This window comes from Drosophila kikkawai, chromosome 3R, assembly GCF_030179895.1.
Source record: "Drosophila kikkawai strain 14028-0561.14 chromosome 3R, DkikHiC1v2, whole genome shotgun sequence".
Taxonomy (NCBI): Eukaryota; Metazoa; Arthropoda; class Insecta; order Diptera; family Drosophilidae; genus Drosophila; species Drosophila kikkawai.
The window spans coordinates 19,913,890-19,930,178 of NC_091731.1; the positions used below are offsets into that span (position 1 = coordinate 19,913,890).

At 45.6% G+C, this 16,289-nt stretch overlaps 4 protein-coding genes across 14 annotated transcripts in view; 3 read left to right on the plus strand and 1 right to left on the minus strand.

Moving 5' to 3' along the window:
• The window catches only part of sba (six-banded), a 30,128-nt gene extending 20,129 nt beyond the window's left edge, over positions 1–9,999 (plus strand). For 6 of the 11 annotated variants that reach the window (XM_070286454.1, XM_070286453.1, XM_070286457.1 and 3 more), the window contains 6 exons: positions 10–346; positions 3,894–6,370; positions 6,429–6,522; positions 6,595–6,927; positions 7,168–7,573; positions 8,649–9,999. In XM_070286454.1, coding sequence (XP_070142555.1) covers positions 10–346; positions 3,894–6,370; positions 6,429–6,522; positions 6,595–6,927; positions 7,168–7,573; positions 8,649–9,144 — 4,143 coding nt within the window. In that variant the 3' untranslated portion in view covers positions 9,145–9,999. The remainder of the gene's footprint in view (positions 1–9; positions 347–3,893; positions 6,371–6,428; positions 6,523–6,594; positions 6,928–7,167; positions 7,574–8,648) is intronic. The other 5 variants (XM_017167964.2, XM_070286458.1, XM_017167967.2 and 2 more) reach the window with 5 other exon arrangements.
• Positions 9,987–11,080, minus strand: LOC108075504 (serine protease snake-like). Its single transcript, XM_017167971.3, has 3 exons — positions 10,948–11,080; positions 10,723–10,882; positions 9,987–10,670 (listed from the first exon to the last, which is right to left on the minus strand). Exons 1-3 carry the CDS (start codon positions 11,015–11,017, stop codon positions 10,082–10,084), a joined length of 819 nt encoding a protein of 272 aa, XP_017023460.1. The 5' UTR covers positions 11,018–11,080; the 3' UTR covers positions 9,987–10,081.
• A 964-nt stretch (positions 11,081–12,044) lies between these two features.
• On the plus strand, positions 12,045–12,698 carry TfIIA-S (general transcription factor IIA subunit 2). The gene is made up of 2 exons (XM_017167972.3): positions 12,045–12,213; positions 12,291–12,698. Exons 1-2 carry the CDS (start codon positions 12,142–12,144, stop codon positions 12,537–12,539), a joined length of 321 nt encoding a protein of 106 aa, XP_017023461.1. The 5' UTR covers positions 12,045–12,141; the 3' UTR covers positions 12,540–12,698.
• Positions 12,699–13,455: 757 nt separating this feature from the next.
• Pli (E3 ubiquitin-protein ligase pellino) overlaps positions 13,456–16,289 on the plus strand; it is a 31,332-nt gene continuing 28,498 nt past the window's right edge. Inside the window, exons 1-2 of the mRNA XM_017167970.2 lie at positions 13,456–13,817; positions 14,394–14,528. Coding sequence (XP_017023459.1) covers positions 14,518–14,528 — 11 coding nt within the window. The 5' untranslated portion in view covers positions 13,456–13,817; positions 14,394–14,517. The remainder of the gene's footprint in view (positions 13,818–14,393; positions 14,529–16,289) is intronic.

A 16,289-nucleotide genomic window follows, 5' to 3' on the forward strand; every position in this document is an offset into this window, starting at 1 on the left:
TAATTGCAGGTGCCCAATATGCCGCTCAAGTCGCCGACGGAGGCGTCAATGCCAACACCTTGCCTTCACCAGCGGCGATTTCTTGAATCTCAGCAACTGCAACCACAACAGCAACAGCAGCAGCAGCAATCCCAACATCTAAAGCAGCAGCAGGCTGTCAAAGATGTGTCCGTATCGGTATCCGTATCCGCATCTGGGCCAGCAGCAACTGTCAGCGATGTGTTCTCCACACTGATGACATCGACAGCCAGAACGACGACAACAGCCTCCTCAGCATCCTCGTCAGCAGTAGCAACATCAACAGCCCCAGCGGCAATAGCCACTGCACTTGAATTGGCCAACAAAGGTGAGTGGGGGGGAAAATATATCAAATGAACTGTATAAATACTTGAAAAATCGTACTTATAATATGGGATTTATATATGATTTGGCCAGGGTTGTCAGGCGGTTCTTTGATTCTCTATAAAAGTTTAGGAAACCAGCTAAAGAATTAAAGTAATAGTTTAAGGGCTGTCAAGTCGAAAACCTTTATGATTTACAACTTTTTAATGAGACCAAAAAGGCATCGTATATGCATCGCAAAGTAGAAAAGCCTTTTTTAATTCGCCAGTTCATTTGAGAGCTGCAGCAGTGACAGACGGGTTCTTTTTTTGCTTATTATCGGCGCCATGGCAACCCTGGCTGTCAAAGCGCCCCCTTGGGGGACGAGCATTTGCAGCGCCCAAAAGCATGCTATAGAAAAATGTGATGCCTGCATTTTTGCGCAACTGCAAAAGTAAAAAAAATAAGCAGAAACGAAACGAAAACCCCAATAAAAACGACGACAGCGACAACGACTGACGACGAACAAGGCGAAGACGACGACGACGACGACGACGGATGCACAGGGTGAGCCTGAGATGGGTTGCGGAAGGAGAAGGATATGGCCGGAGGTGAGGTCAGGCCGAAAGGAAAACTAGTGTAGATACGTGCGAAAAGTGCAGGCTGGGCCAAGGAAAATCCTAAGCAAAGCCAGGCCAAAATGGAGCACAGCAGGAAGTGCACACAATTGCTATACACACACATATAGACTTTTGTTTGCTCACAGTTGGGGTTAAGAAAATGACTTTAAAGATTTTTAGCAAAGTCTTAAAGGGAAATACGTTTGACAATTAAAGAAGAAAAGAATAAATTGAACAAATAAAATAAACCATATTCACGATGTGTGCAACGTAATTTTTACTTTTAAAGAGAAATTACCTATTACAGAAGCAAAATAAATAATAATAAACTTGCTTGCCTAAAAATATATACAAAAAAGATCACTTAAGGCTTACCTTTCCCCCTTTAAGGAGACCATGGCCCCTTCATAATTTTAGTTATTCCCCCGATAGTTCCAAAATTGTGACCTCACCTGTTAGCAGCACACACATGCTTCGAGTGTGTGCGTGAGGCTCTGCAAACAGATGCAGTGAAAAAGGTGCTCGATGTTCACTATGGCTGCTGCTGCTTCTGCTGCCAAGTGAAAAACGATGCCTAGACAATGATAAAGTGAAACTGCACACAAAAACCCACAGCTATACAGAGCTGTAGAGTGAGAGCTACAGATAGATGCACAGGATACGGAGGTGGAAGAAGTCAGGAACGGGGCAGGAAGAGGATAAAAATACAAGGCGAACACTGGCAAACGAACGCCAACACAAATACAAACACACAGCGAAAGCGCCGAGTTCAACAAGCTTACTCTATAGGGGATGGATGCAGGAAGTGCATTTCGGTTGCTTCCCGACCCACCCATACCTGCTTACTGTCCCCATTCAAACAACTCATCCTTTCTTCAGCTTGTTTTGATTTTGTCCTTTGTGTGACGCCAGTCAAAGGAACTTGACGCTTTCCGACAAAACAACGCGTTAGTCAAAGACTTCCATCTCTCCTCTAAAATGCCACCCACCGGGTTTCCCCTAGTTTCCCGGTTTCCCTCTCGCTTTTCTCCGCTGCAGGCGCTTTAAATCGAGCGAAGCAACATGATAAATAAATGTTATGTTTATTAAAGACCCCCAACTGCTGCCATTCACACTTGAGAATGCTCCCAGCAATTTGGACAGCTTTGCCTCTAAGCACTAGATTTCTCGGAATGGGTCTTTGGGTGTAGCTTTAGCAGCTTTTGAAGGTGACACGAAAAGAGGGAAAACTGGAAAAGTTATTCTTTGACTTCAGTGTCACTGGAAGCCAATTAGCCAGAGACACCCAAAGTCTTGTTAAGTTTTCAAGATTTTCTCTATTTTTAGAGGCTTTATTGAATACTATAACAATAAAAGTTGATGCTTTATATAAAATAAATTGAATTTCTCATGAAATTTAAGTGAATGAATGCAACTTTTATTATGTCCTGTGTCCAGCCTTTGCTGCACATGGACACTGTACAAATAAATTACCTATGTTTTTACTTATACACTTATAAAAATGTTTATCTAAAATTGCCATAAGAAGGCCACTTTTTAATTTAGAAAAATCTTCTTGTTTTTAGGGCTATTTGCCTGAAAATGGGAAACCTTTTTAAAGTTAACGGAGAAATTTCCTTTTGTTTAGGAAGTTTTTTCTTAGTTGACAGTACTTCCCACTGTCTATACCTAAGAACGACAGCCGTATGAAGAAATTCCTTATTAATGGCCGTCTAAAAACCTTTGTATTTGAGTTTTCTACAACTCTTTTTCACCGGCCAGTGCTGAGGTATATAACTAATTCGCTGGACTATTTGCATTGGATTCCCCCAGTCCCCAGTCCCCGTTTGCAATCAACCGGGAAGCAGCAGTTGCAGAAACTTTCCCTTCCATTGACACCGCACCGCAGCAATTCAGCATCCCAAACTACGCTGTTATCTGCAACAGCCGCAGGCGGGTTGAGTTTCTGAAAGGGTTCTTCTTCCAGCAATTCAAAGCAATTTGATTTCCATTTGAGATATTTGCAGGGGAGCAAAAAAAAAGGGAAAACAACACGGCAAAACTGTTGCCGATTGGGGGGTAAAAGGGTTTCGCAAGCTGCTCCCACATTCATTCATTCATTCATTCATTCATTTCCGAAGGGAGAGAAGATAACTCCCGCTCAGCTCGGCTCAACATTTGGCAAACATTGTTAAAAACTTTAAAATGAAAAGGTTAATTGAAACAAAAGGGACTTGATGGCAAAAGTTTGCTTGAGCGCGTCCACTGCCACCACACCTTGTACAGTATGTATGCAGCCCAGACTGGAGCAATCTACCAGCCATTCACTTGCAATCCTCCCCCAGCAATCCTTCGGGGTGGAGAGTCCAATCAGCGTCGCATTAAAACCGCCCGCACAAAGCAAAAGTTTTGCGCGATTTAGAAATTTTCGCGAGCCATCGCAGTTTGGTGGGTGGTTCTGTGGGTGTGGGTGATGGGGGACTGACGCCCTTGGCTGGCCAGGATGCGGTCTGTGTGGGTGTGGCGAGTATTTACTGGGAATCGTTGTTGCCTGCCTAGCTAAATGAATTTAAATTTCACCGCGGTTGGCCTGCATCGCTGCCTTTTTGTTTTTTGGGGAGGTAAACCTTTTTAATTATAAGTCTGCCATTATATGCTTAAGCTTATAGACCAGCCCAGCATTTCTCTTTTGTGGAGTGGAACCTTTTGCCGCACGTCTGTCTCTCTGTCTGTGTGCTCTGATTTAATTCGGGTCGCTTGGCCCCCTTTTTGTATCCCTTTTCCGCCTCGGCTTTCAAACTTTAACCGACCTTTGTGGGTGGCTTTTGCTCTCGGTGGGGTTCGGACACGTTGCGGGCACTTTAAGGACGCGACGCGCTTTGCATAACCAAACGGAGCCTGAGCGAGAGAGAGAGAATGTGTATCTTGACCTTTCACTGACTTTGCCTTTTCAATTTGTTGCTCCATTTGCAGACGCTGATTGCCACAAATATGGCAATAACAAATTACCTGCCTCGGTCCGGATCTCGACCACGCCCGCGTCCACAGCGACGTCCTCGCACCCGCTTCCGCTCCAGCTTCCGGTCTCGAGTGCGGTGCCAACTAGTCAAGCATTAGCTCCAGCTGGCGGAGCTGCACCCCAGCGTTCAGTGGCGGGACATGTGATAAAGCCGCCTCCAGCGACTGTTGCCTTTGCGGGAGGAGCCACCAACATTACCCAGCAGCAACAGCAGCAGCCCAACTTCAAGGACGATCCCGCTGGCTATTTGCAGCAGCAAACGGCACTGCTCCACAATTCCCTGGGAGGAGTGGGTCTGGATATAACCAAAACAGTGCCGGCAACATCCACTGCGCGAGCTCTGCCCCAGGAACCCATCGTGCATAGCTCCCAGCAACAGCAGCAGCAGCAACAGCAAAATCTCCAACAGCAGCAACTCCAACAGCTGCAGCGCCAAAGGATGCGACGACTCTCGCTCTTTGGCAAATGGGAGGCCGAGCCAGTGCCCGTGAGTAGTCCACAAAGTGCTCCCATGGTCGGAGCCCGTTCCCTGCAGGTGGACACCGCCTTTGCGCGGCCACAGAAACCGCAGATAACCAGCGTAACTGTGGTGCCAGCTCCCCAGGAGTCGCCCGTATCCAGCAGTGCTGCCGAAACGCCGCCACTCGAGAAGCGACCCGAACAGGTGGGCGCCATCTCCACCAGCCACGAGAGTCCGCGGCAGAGCCTCTCCTCGCCCACAGATTCAATGGATTCGGCGAAGAGCACACCCTCGGCCTCACCCAAGCCCCAGTTGCAGGTCCAGATCCAGCCGCAGGTGCTGCAGATGCGCACCCAGCCCCAGGGCAATCTTCCAACTCCAGCGCCAGTCACCGTGCCCGCCCATCTCCGCGTGATGCGCCAGCAACAGCAGCAGCAGGCACATTTTATATCCAGCCAGCGGCTGCCAGTGGCCAGCAGCAGTGCAGCCATGGCCACGCTGACCAGAAGCATTGTGACCTCCACGGCGGGCACGGGCACTTTAACGGCACGCCCGGTGACCACCACCTTGAGCAGCTCCAACTCTGCAGTGGCACAGCTTCAGTCGATGGCCGGGGCAATGGGTCCTTCGGGCGGCGGTGGCCAACTGATCATGACGTCCTCGGGACAGCTTCTGGTCATTCCCACGCCCAGCAACAAGGCACAGGCGCAGCAACACCATCGCCCGGGTCAGCCGGGACAGGGTGGTGTCATCATCCAGCAGCAACAGCAGCAGCAGACGGCGGAGCTGCATCCGCAGCCTGGCGGTGGCTACATCGTCAGTCAGCCCACTGCAGTGGCTGCGGCAAGTTCCAGCAGCAGTAGCAGCAGCAGCAGCACAGTCATCCTGAACTCTGGCGGGGCCAAGCTGCTTCACCATCAGATCATCACCTCGCAGGCGGGGCAGATCAATCAGGCGGCAGGAGGAGCCACCAACCAGCCGCAGACTGCAGTTCTGCTCAACACACTGCCCAACGGCGGCTATATCGTCCAGCAGCATCAGCAGCAGCATCAGTCCCAGACCCAACAGCAAGCGGAGCAGCTGCTGGCCATGCCGCAGCCCCCTCCTGCGCAAACCCTGATCATCAGCTCGCCGGACACCAAGAGAAGAGCGCGAAAGCGCAAGAGCTCAATCTGTAGCACACCGCCGCCGAGTTCACCCGCTAAGACGCTATCGCCCCAGATCTCGCCCAGCATACCCAGTCAGGCACCCGCCCTGCTCCACCAGCAGGCGGCAGCAGCAGCAGCAGCGGCGGCAGCTGCTCCCCAATTCCCGCAACAGTTCCAGCTCAGTCCCGGCATTCAAGGAATCGTGGTGAACAAGCCGAATCCACAAGCGGCCCCGCAGACCCAGCAGCTGCTCCTCCAAAACGGCCAGATCCTGCAGCAGGTGAATCTCATTGGGCAGCAGCTTCTAATGCCGGCTGGCTTGGTGATGGCCCCGGATGCCACGTTACTGCAGATCCAGAACATGCCCACGACGAGTCTACTGACGCCCCAGGGTCCCGTAATGCTGCGCACACCGTCGCCACAGAGCAAGCCCTCCTTCATCTCGCCCAGCGCCGGGGGTCAGCAGTACATAGTGGGTGCTAATGGCCAGTTGAGCCCCATTGGACAGATCTACTCCACGCCCATGGGTCTGGTGATGCCGACCGGCCAGCAGGGCGGCGCTTCCTTCGTCCAGGCTAGTCCCACGACCACCACCATCCAGATCCAGCACCAGCCTCAGCCTCAGCACCAGCCCCAGCCAGCTCCGCAGTCCCACACGCAGATCAGCCTACAGCCTGCAGCCGCCCAGACCACCACCTATGTGGCCGAGTCCGGGTTGATGAATCGTCAGGGAACGGCAGCTGCCAGTCCGCCTGACACCACCACCTGTAGTCCGCGAAGTCCGGAACGACCGCCCAGCCATCGAAGCAGCGGCAGCGATATGGTGAGTGCTTTGAAGCTTCTTAACGCTGCGGTAACCTAATCCATTCTTGTCTTGGCAGGTGCAATGCGTGTCCAGCTCGGAGCCGGATGCGGCTGTGTCGCCGCAAAGTGCCGAGAGCAGGCAGTCGCCCTCATCCACGGACTGTGAGAGGAGTAAGTGGAAAGGCTTGTCTTGAATCCTGACGGAACTCTAATCGGAATCTCTCTAATTCCTCCCCCTATTAGGCATCTGCGGCAACAATCTATTCACCCAGCCCAGCGGGATATACAAGCACTCGGAGCCCAAGATCCGGCGCATTCACATCACTTCACAGGGAGTCACGGAAAACGGGATTAGTTTGATGCAGGGACAAGGTATGCGACACATCAACTCCACATCATCCGCAAACGCTTCCATGTCCATAACGTCGTCGTCGTCGTCGCCATCATTGTCGGCTACCCCATTAACCACCACTGCTGTGGCGGGCCACCGCCAATTTGTGCACCGCCAGCTGGCGAACAGCAATCCCAACAACACCCTCATCCACAGCCACAAAGTAGTTAACATTGACTACCAGGGTAAGGCCCCATCGGTGACCAGCACTAACTGCATCCGCCACACTCTAACCCACTGCCACGACACTACCTTCCATTTGGCCACTGCATGAACACCTCCTGCACCTGCACCTGCACCTGCACCTGCACCTCTTTTTTAATTTGTAACCTCTGTCCCCCGCTGGTGCCTGGGATCGCCTCTGTAACTGAGTAACCACAGCCTTAGCCCCCAAGTCTCTATGTGAGTGTGTGTGCCTTTCGTAGAGTCGCCCACAACAACTGCAACGGCAGCCACTCCGATACCAGAACCAGCGCCAGCCATCGTCGTCGAGGCGGTCAGGACGCCGACCAAGCGTTCACGTCGACCGCAGCGAGGAGCTGCCCGTGCCACGCCCACGCCCGGGGCAGGTGGTAACTTCCTAATGCCGCCGCGCTCCTTTGCCATTGGGGAACTGATCTGGGGTCCGGCCCGTGGCCATCCCGCCTGGCCCGGTAAGATCGTCAAGATGCCCGACGGAGTGTGCACGCCGTCGCAACAGTTTGATCATGTGTGGGTCCAATGGTTTGGCGGCGGCGGTCGCTCCACCTCCGAACTGATACCGGTCAACTCGTTGCAGAGTCTCTCCGAGGGTCTCGAAGCGCATCACAAAGCCCAAAAGGATACGAGAAAGTGAGCATCGATCGTGGGCAGGGTGGGATCAAAGAACAGGGGGGGATCAAACAACAAGAGATCTTTTAGAGCTTCCAGGGGACAGCAAATGGATTTCAGGGAACTTTAGGCGGAGCACCAGAACACCAGCAATGTAGCTCAACCTTTTTCTTATTTTTATATAAAGGATGCCACAGAAATAGCTGGGTGGATTGGAAATCACTTTAGCAATTATTGTTTTATTTTGAAATAACGAGCTCGATATGATATAAATCGAATATGTATATATCGAAATTGGATTTATCGAAAAATATTGAACAGAATGTCGATGTTAACGAAAAAATGTACAATGTAAATATTTTGTGAACTATTTGATTGATTATATCGTTAAGATAAATTTATGTTAACCTCTTAATATTAATTGCCTACACAAATTAAGGGTTTTTATCGTTCACTTTCACCCTTTTGGCAATCCTTCGAAGTCCTGTAGTATATTTTTGGACAGTACTTCCATTGATTTCAAAAGCACAGCTATTTCTGTGGTCCCCTGAGTGTATATCGTTGAATTCCTGCTGTATTCTTATTTAGGTATTGTTTTTTTTTTTAATAAAATTGTTTTGCAAAAATCAAGTTTTGCTATTGTCGTAGTTAATTTTTTAAGCTGTTTATAGTTTGTAGTTAATTTTTCAAGTCTTAGCAATTTAGATAATTTATTTAGTAGTTTATTTATTTGCAGCCTTTACATTTGTTAAGCCTTCAAAAAAGTAGATAGAATTCTAGTTGTTTAGCTATTGAATTGGCATTAAAATGCATTATTATTTTTTTTAATTATTATTATTTACACATTCACTGTTTTAATTTTGCTAATTAATATTCTTGTTTCTTTATTTTTAATGCGCTGAACCAAAACCTGAAATTAAACCCTGCCCTCTGCCAACACCCCAACGTGTGTGTAACTCCATGTGTGTGTGTGTATGCAATATCATCATCATCATCATCATGACCAACCAACAACCCCAACGAATACCCGAAAACCCAACCAACCAACCTCTGAAACCAAAAACTCGAACCACATACAACAAACACCTCACGAAAGGAGCCGCAAACTGAACTCGCAACTCGAGCGGGCCATACAAGAAGCAATGACTGAGTTGGATAACATTTCAGCCTCCTCGACACCCGCTGCAGCCGCAGCCGCAGCCACATCCTCATCAGCAGTTGCCGCTTCAGCCGTAATTGGCGGCCAACAACAATATCATCTTCAACAGCAGCAGCAGCAACAGCAGCAACAACAGCAGTCGCCCTCTTCAACGAATAACAAAATAAATGGACTGGCGCGGAGCAAGCGCCAGGCCAACAACACAAGTGGTGGCTCCAGCATGATGCTGACCGCCAGCACGGCGGCCACACTGAGTGGCCTCTTCACTCAGCAGCAGCAGCAGCGAGCCAAGCCCATACGCATTGCACCGGCTCCGCCCGCAACGGGATCGGGAGTTGGACCAATAACTGCAGCAGCAGTGGGAGTGGGAGTGGGAGCTACTGCCACGGTTACTCCGGCTGGCCGAACGGAGATCCTCAAGCTGGCCAAATGACCAGCACTGTCGGCGTTGTCGTCGACAGTCAGCACAGCCAACTACACGCTCGTCATCGGGCACAAGTAGTAGTCGCGTAAAGCTATCCACACATACGATACCAGAGCATAGAGTTTAGTGTTATACATATAGATGTCATCCTCAGCCGCCGGAGTTTGTTTCGTATGTATTCTTTACCAGGTTCACAGCCAGACTCCCCCGCTTAGTTGCGTCGCGCCGGGCGGCGCTTTGAAATAGACAATAAAACAGCAAAGAGATGTTAATGGAAATCGAGTTACAAAGGATGAGAGAGAGAGAGGGTTCTAAACACAATAAGCAAATCGGTTTTTGGCTTCTTAGAAAACTTGACATTGTTTTGTACATAAGCTACAGATGTTAGTACTTAAGTATTTATTTATTGCATATAGATCCTCGGTTTCTATAGGTTTTTTTTTTGTTATTTCGTTGCAATTTGTAGACTCGACCTTTATTTTTATATATTTATATATATTTAGGTAGCATTAGCTGGTATTTATAGCCACTAAGTTGAACACACCGCGTAATGATCAAGAAAGCAAATTGAACATCAAATCAAAGAAATCAAAAACGATTTTTCAAATTATTGTTTATGCCAGAAAGTGTTGTTTAGAACTCGATGCGATCAAATTATTTATAAACAAGCCGAGCATGCGATGTACGGGAGGGAAGAAGTAAGAGAAATTATATTTATAAATTGTTATTATTTATTTAGTTGAAACTATTGTAAAATTATAATTGTAAAACGGAAAAACATGAAATGGAATCACTCTTAGCGGAAAACCACACACACAAAACAAATAAAGAGTAAAAACAAAACAGAGAACTAAATGGTAAAAACGTTGCGTTTTATTGTTAATTTGTTCGTTATCATTTTACTATTTATTAAATAATTTATTTCACTAATCAACTAATTTGAAATTTAAATAGCATTCATTTCACTTCGTATCCATTCAAGGTAAAAGAACACCTTTGTGTACAAACTGGGAATGCCCGGAGTATCACAGGCTATGCCCACTGAGGTTATACCAAGGACTTGGTAGGCACATCCTTGTCCAATATGGCGAATGAGCAGGGGCCCGCCCGAGTCCCCGTTGCAGGTGTCCTTGTGCTGCGGAGATCCCACGCACAACTGGGTCAATTCATCGAATCCATTGGGCAGATCCTCGTTCCGTTCCGTAGTTTGCGCACATCTCACTCCAAAATTCTGGAGGTCCACTCTTCTCAGCTCCTTGGACTGCTGCCCTCGGGTAGCATGTGTTAGACCCCAGCCGATGGCTATGAAGTAACGAAGCTGCTGGCCACTGGTGTAGGGCAGGCAGGCGGGGATCTTATAAGCATTGAATACCACATCCCGACTCAAATGGACGAGTCCTATGTCGTTGTAGAGTGCGGGATAATTGAAACTTGGATGCTCCTTTAATTTTAGCACCTCAAAATCCTCCGGCTGGGCATCGTCTTTGTCGCTGTTGAAGACTAGTTCTCCCAACCGGACCACGTTCACCGCTCCACTGGAAATATTTGTAATTAGAATTATAGTTTAACTTATGATTAAACACTTACATATCTGTGTAGAAACAGTGGGCAGCCGTCAAAACCACTCGCTTGCTGATCAATGTGCCACCGCAGAACCATGTGGTTTGATTTCGGGCCTTATCGCGATAGCCCAGGCGTGCTGCCGCTGGGAACTTTTTCGGATGGGCTGCAGTGCCGCCAATAATCTCATGTTTTGGGAACAAAGAAAACAAACAAAAAATCTCAAACATTTTTTTAAAGCAAAACGCTTACCTTCTTCGGCAAATATTTGAGTAATAGAATAGCTCCAGAGGAACAGCACGGCGAGAATCCACTTGCTCATCTTATATTCTGTGAACTGCGTCGAGCGGTGTTTCGGATGAGACTAAAATCTGTTTATTGAATTTATTCAATTCGTTTGCCCTTTAATACCGGTTTCTTTATCTGCTCAAACTTTTTTTTCAAGCGTCTACAGACGGGGTAAGCACTTGGGATTCACTGATAACAGGGAAATCACCTTTCACAAATATGCAAGCGTACGCTTGATTGATTATTATTTGCACATTTGAGTATTTTATTATGGTGCTTTTTGTACAATTTCTGGGATGATGTGTATTATTTTTTATACTCAGAACCCATAGGGTAAAAAAAGGTGTAGAGAGACTCCATAGAGGATGTACGTATGAATATTCTTGATCAGCATCATAAGCAGAGCCACATGTACATACATATGTACATACAAAGGCTGTGCGTTTCTGCGAAAACCAGTTTTATTTTATTCATCTCCCTAAAATAAAAATAACTAACATATGTATGCTTTAGTTGATTCGAAAATGAAATATGTACATAGATAATATGAATATTAATAAACCCAATCAATAGTGCTTATCTAGTGTTTATAAAACTTAGCTCAGTTCACGGTCCTTATCAGGGTTCGCTCAAAGTCCGCACCTGATACTTGCTCATCTTCTAATGATCTCGGTTTTTCTGGGAATCGGCAGTGCATCGGTTACTTGGGATTCACTCAGTGTGCTCGCAGAGATAAATACCTAAACCCGTTAGATTTTCGTTAAAAAATGAGAAGAGGCAAACCGAATTAATAGATTTCGGAGCAATAACCTGTATAGGTTTATATATCCTTCAAATAATATATGATATCATTATGTTACGTTACAAATCAAACTCTAATTTGACTGATCTCATCTCTTTTTATGTTTAAATAGTAACGGTCAAGCATCTGCAGCGCCCTCTAGAATAGTTTAAAACCCCTGATAAACGAAGTTATGGGCAGCACTGGATGCCAAACCGCGCGTTCATGAGGGTTTCTGCGTTTTTTGCGTTTTTGGGGATTTTTTAGGGTAAGCCAAATTTTCATCTGGCCACACTGCTGTTATTGCTTCGCATTCTTTGGTTCTTTGTGAAAATTTATTAAAAAAAAAACAATACACAGATAGAAACGGAGGTGCCATGTCCTACCAGCTCTACCGCAACACCACGCTGGGTAACACCCTGCAGGAAAGCCTTGACGAGCTGATTCAGGTGAGGTTTGGCTCGCCCACAAAATGGTGGCAGCTGGCAAAAACATCGCAATGTAATCCGGGGTTTTCGCCTTGCAGTACGGACAGATCACACCAGGATTGGCCTTTAAGGTGCTCCTGCAGTTCGACAAGAGCATCAACAACGCCCTCAACCAGAGGGTCAAGGCGCGGGTGACTTTCAAGGCTGGCAAACTGAACACGTACAGATTCTGCGACAATGTCTGGACACTGATGCTCAACGATGTGGAGTTCCGGGAGGTGCACGAATTCGTCAAGGTGGACAAAGTGAAGATCGTGGCCTGCGACGGCAAGAGCAGCGAGTTCTGAGCCCCCACCAAGCCCACCGGCCTGATCCACATAATGCATACAACCATTATAATAGTCGTAAGATTCGTAGCCGATAAGCTGGGTTGGCCACTGGAGCACCGCCCGTGTGATCGTAGTTTGGCATTGCAAAATATATTCTGTTAATTCGTAGCTCAAGAAGTGCCAGTGTATTCCTCGGTGCTGGTAAAATCTGTTTTAAGATGATGATTATGTCTTTCTTGCATATCAAGCAATTAAGATACCAACTTTCAATATCAATTACTTCACTGCGATAAGGTTCATTGGTAACATTTTGTTACATTTTGTGAAATTTTAAATAGATTGCAAATATTCAATTTCAGTTTAGTTGACTACAGTGTATTCTTATCTTTTGTTTTCTGCCTTTCTATATAATCTATTTATAATTATACTTCTATAATATTTTTAAATTATACACCAGTGGACTTTTTTTAAGCTGTAAATAGCTTAAATTAGGAAAAGGGCGGCTCGGAGGTTTTTCTTATCTTCCTTGCCACAAATGGTAAAGGAATTGCGAATGGAATGTGAATTCACCTCAGGGCCCGGATTTCTTCAATTTGATCCAGTGGTAAATGGAGAAACCATCGGCTTCATGTTGCTGTAGGTCCTGCGGTTCTAAAGACTCCAGTTGAGTGTCGGCTGGAGGAACATGTTTAACCATTTATTTTATAAAATAAATTTATTTATTGCTGTAATATAATATTAAGGCTATTCCAAATTCAAATATACTAGATCCAGCCTGAAACAAGCTAAGCTGGCAACACAGTTAGGGCAATTTTTTAGTATTTAAAAGTACCATATTTCATAATATTCCCTTTTAGTATATTATCCACAACCAGAAGGAGGGTATTTTCGCAACTATTCACTGACGGTCTCACGGTTTTTGGGCAAACAGTTTTATGTGACAACACTGGCCACACTGCTTCAACAAACGCAAAAAAAACCACCGCCCGCACAGTCTCATCGCGCATCGCTGTATTTGTTGTTGCTGCACTGCTTTATTGTTAACAATTAACAACAAAAATAACACGGAGGCGTACTGAAGCCGCAGCGAGTCGAAAATTGCCAAGGCGTTCGAAACCGAAGCGAAATCCAACCGAGAACGCGCGCGAGATGCAGAAAAGCCAAACGCCGCGAGCTTTGTTTATGTGTATAGAAAAATAACACGGGAAAATCCAAGTCCCTCAGTGTGCAATATAGCAAAAATATAAATAAAAGCGGGGGCAGGGCAGAAATTGCTGAATAAATCGCGTTCGAGAGGTAAAAATGAAAAGGCGAATGCAAATCGCTGCAGAGTGAATATTTTGTGTGTGTGTGCGAGTGACTAAGCGCCGCAAGGAAAGTGGAAAAGCGGAAAAGCGGCGGAGGATTGGGGATGGGGGGAAGAATCTAAAGTGCATTCATATTGCGTGCTAATCTCCGCCGTTTTCCACTCAATGCAGAAACGTGAATATAATTACGGCGAAAGCGGATCAATAAAGTGCCTTTCCGTGCAACGAAATAAGAAGCAAACAAAAAAACCACAACAAGAATACATATTAAATCGTTGCGTTGGCGTCGCAGCCGCGGCAGGCAGAATAATAAAAAGCAAAGCAATTAACGCATGAAATATAAATAAAATTATGTACATACTTCATTTGAGGCATTTATTTCGCTCTCGCTCTCCCATTTGTTGTTCTTTTTCTTGTTTTCGTGTCTGCTTTGTTTTCCAATTGGACTCCTGCTGCGCTGCGCCCCCTGAATATTCCAATTCTAGGAAGTAAAAGTCGTCTACGCGGTGCAAAAAGCAATTAAACATAAAATAATACAACCTATCCGTTATTCATTATTTTAAAGGTTTACCAAAAAGATCGGCAAAATTAATTTCCGTCGCATTAAAATCTTTACATCAAAACTGGATTATAACAGATCCGTTGATATTGGCACTCAGCAGGAAAACAACTCGGGGGTAACCAACAAAATGGTGAAACGGTAAGTAATTGTAAATAATTAAGTAGTAATTAAACATATTCAAGCATCAGCTTTTCCGCATGATCTATAACGGTCGCTTCAATCCGCTGTCTTGCTAGAACAAGTTTTTATATATTTATTTTGAAATAAGAAAAACCTGTAAGACTTTATATTATATGAGTTTCACCATTTCAAAGACCTTTTCCTATCAATCAGACCAATTTCCCCACCCGCCACTGATATCGGTGTCATTAACCCGTTTGACAGCCCAATTAGCGTCCATGTCCGTCACAGACACTGTTTATTGTTGAATGTACTTCGTATATAGAACTTGGATTTGCGTTGCATTTGGGTCTAATGAACCCCAGACCCCAAACCGCTGGCTGATAAACGTTCCCACCGCTTCCATATCACTGAAATTATAACGCAATTTATAATTGTTTTCCTCGTGTGCTCTTTTTTTTGTTGTATTTTTTGGTTAATCGCTACTACGTCGCAATGCAAGATTCTATTTATATGTGCGCATTTTGTCAGTGCTTCTCTTGGCCTCCGCTCCATTTCTTTCTTTGGAGAGGGGACGCCAAACCGAAGCCACCCCCAGCTGGAACAAAAACACCCCCTTCGGGGTGCACCACTACCAAACCCAGTACTGTCTCCACCACCGAAACCTTTAAGAGTTCTACAAACTCTGGAACGCAGTGCCGCATATATTTTCCTCAAAGCAAAAACAAAATTTACCCAAATAAAAATAAATAAAGCAAGTTTGGTTAAATTAAGAAAAATTAGATTTTTCTATACCCTTTGTAATATTCAGAATAACAATGAGTGAGACATTTTGCAAGAGATTACATAAATAGAAGAGGTTTGGAAACATATTTAAATTAATAAAACGATAATATGCTCTAAATAAGTGGATAAATAAGTGAAAGTACATAAAAGATCACTTTATATTAATATAAAAGTACATGGTTCGATAATATGCTATATAGAGAAATTTCCACCAAATATTATTATAATAGGGTTGCTTTCAAAAAGATTATTGCATTTTATCTAACAGAATATTTTTGATAAGACTCAATTTTTATTTCCCTGAAATAGCACTGAAAATACGACCATATGCTAAGTTGTTTGAGTAATTTTATTATCATTTTTATGAAATTTGTGGGTTTGTCTGGGGTTTCTATTGGATTTCTTTGTTAGAAATACTTTAATGGTTCCACACTCTCGATATCCCCACTTTATAAGGGGTATGCAAGCCTGAAGCCCACTTAATTCAATCCTCGTGATACCCTTTTTCCAGTTGGATTAACAGATGACTAGTTTTCGATAGCCGCTTTCTATTTCCGTCCACCTCCAAGTGTGGGGTGGGCATTAAGGGGAAAATGTAAACTCAAGTGGAAAGCCCTCGAAGAAAACTGTTGCCAACATTGTGTCGGAATGGGGATACCCTTTAGGATGCTGCGACGCCATAACATTGTTGAGATGACGGCTAAATAGGAAAGCTGCATTTCTGTTTTTAACGCATGCGCCCTGACGTCACGATTGCAGCAAAAAATAACAAAAACAATAACAAATAACAAGCGAAAGCAACAACATTACGGTCCAAGTGGAGTTTGACTTTGCAATTTGATTTTCTACACGATTTTCCGACTTTTCATCTGTGCAGGCCTCCAAAATGGCAAGCAACAACAACAACTGCTGCTGTTGCGCCCACATGAATAACTGCATACGTTGCACTCTCCTGCTCGCTCCCGCCAACTCGTTCTGGATCTCCGTCCTTCT

What these genes read in the sequence shown, in the direction of transcription:
- TfIIA-S (XM_017167972.3), top strand. Translation starts at nt 12,142, where the DNA reads ATGTCCTACCAGCTCTACCGCAACACCACGCTGGGTAACACCCTGCAG. An exon ending in GCCTTGACGAGCTGATTCAG is followed by an intron (nt 12,214 to 12,290) that starts GTGAGGTTTGGC and finishes TTCGCCTTGCAG; the next exon opens with TACGGACAGATCACACCAGG.
- LOC108075504 (XM_017167971.3), bottom strand. Translation starts at nt 11,017, where the DNA reads ATGAGCAAGTGGATTCTCGCCGTGCTGTTCCTCTGGAGCTATTCTATT. An exon ending in TCAAATATTTGCCGAAGAAG is followed by an intron (nt 10,883 to 10,947) that starts GTAAGCGTTTTG and finishes TCCCAAAACATG; the next exon opens with AGATTATTGGCGGCACTGCA. An exon ending in CACTGTTTCTACACAGATAT is followed by an intron (nt 10,671 to 10,722) that starts GTAAGTGTTTAA and finishes AAATATTTCCAG; the next exon opens with TGGAGCGGTGAACGTGGTCC.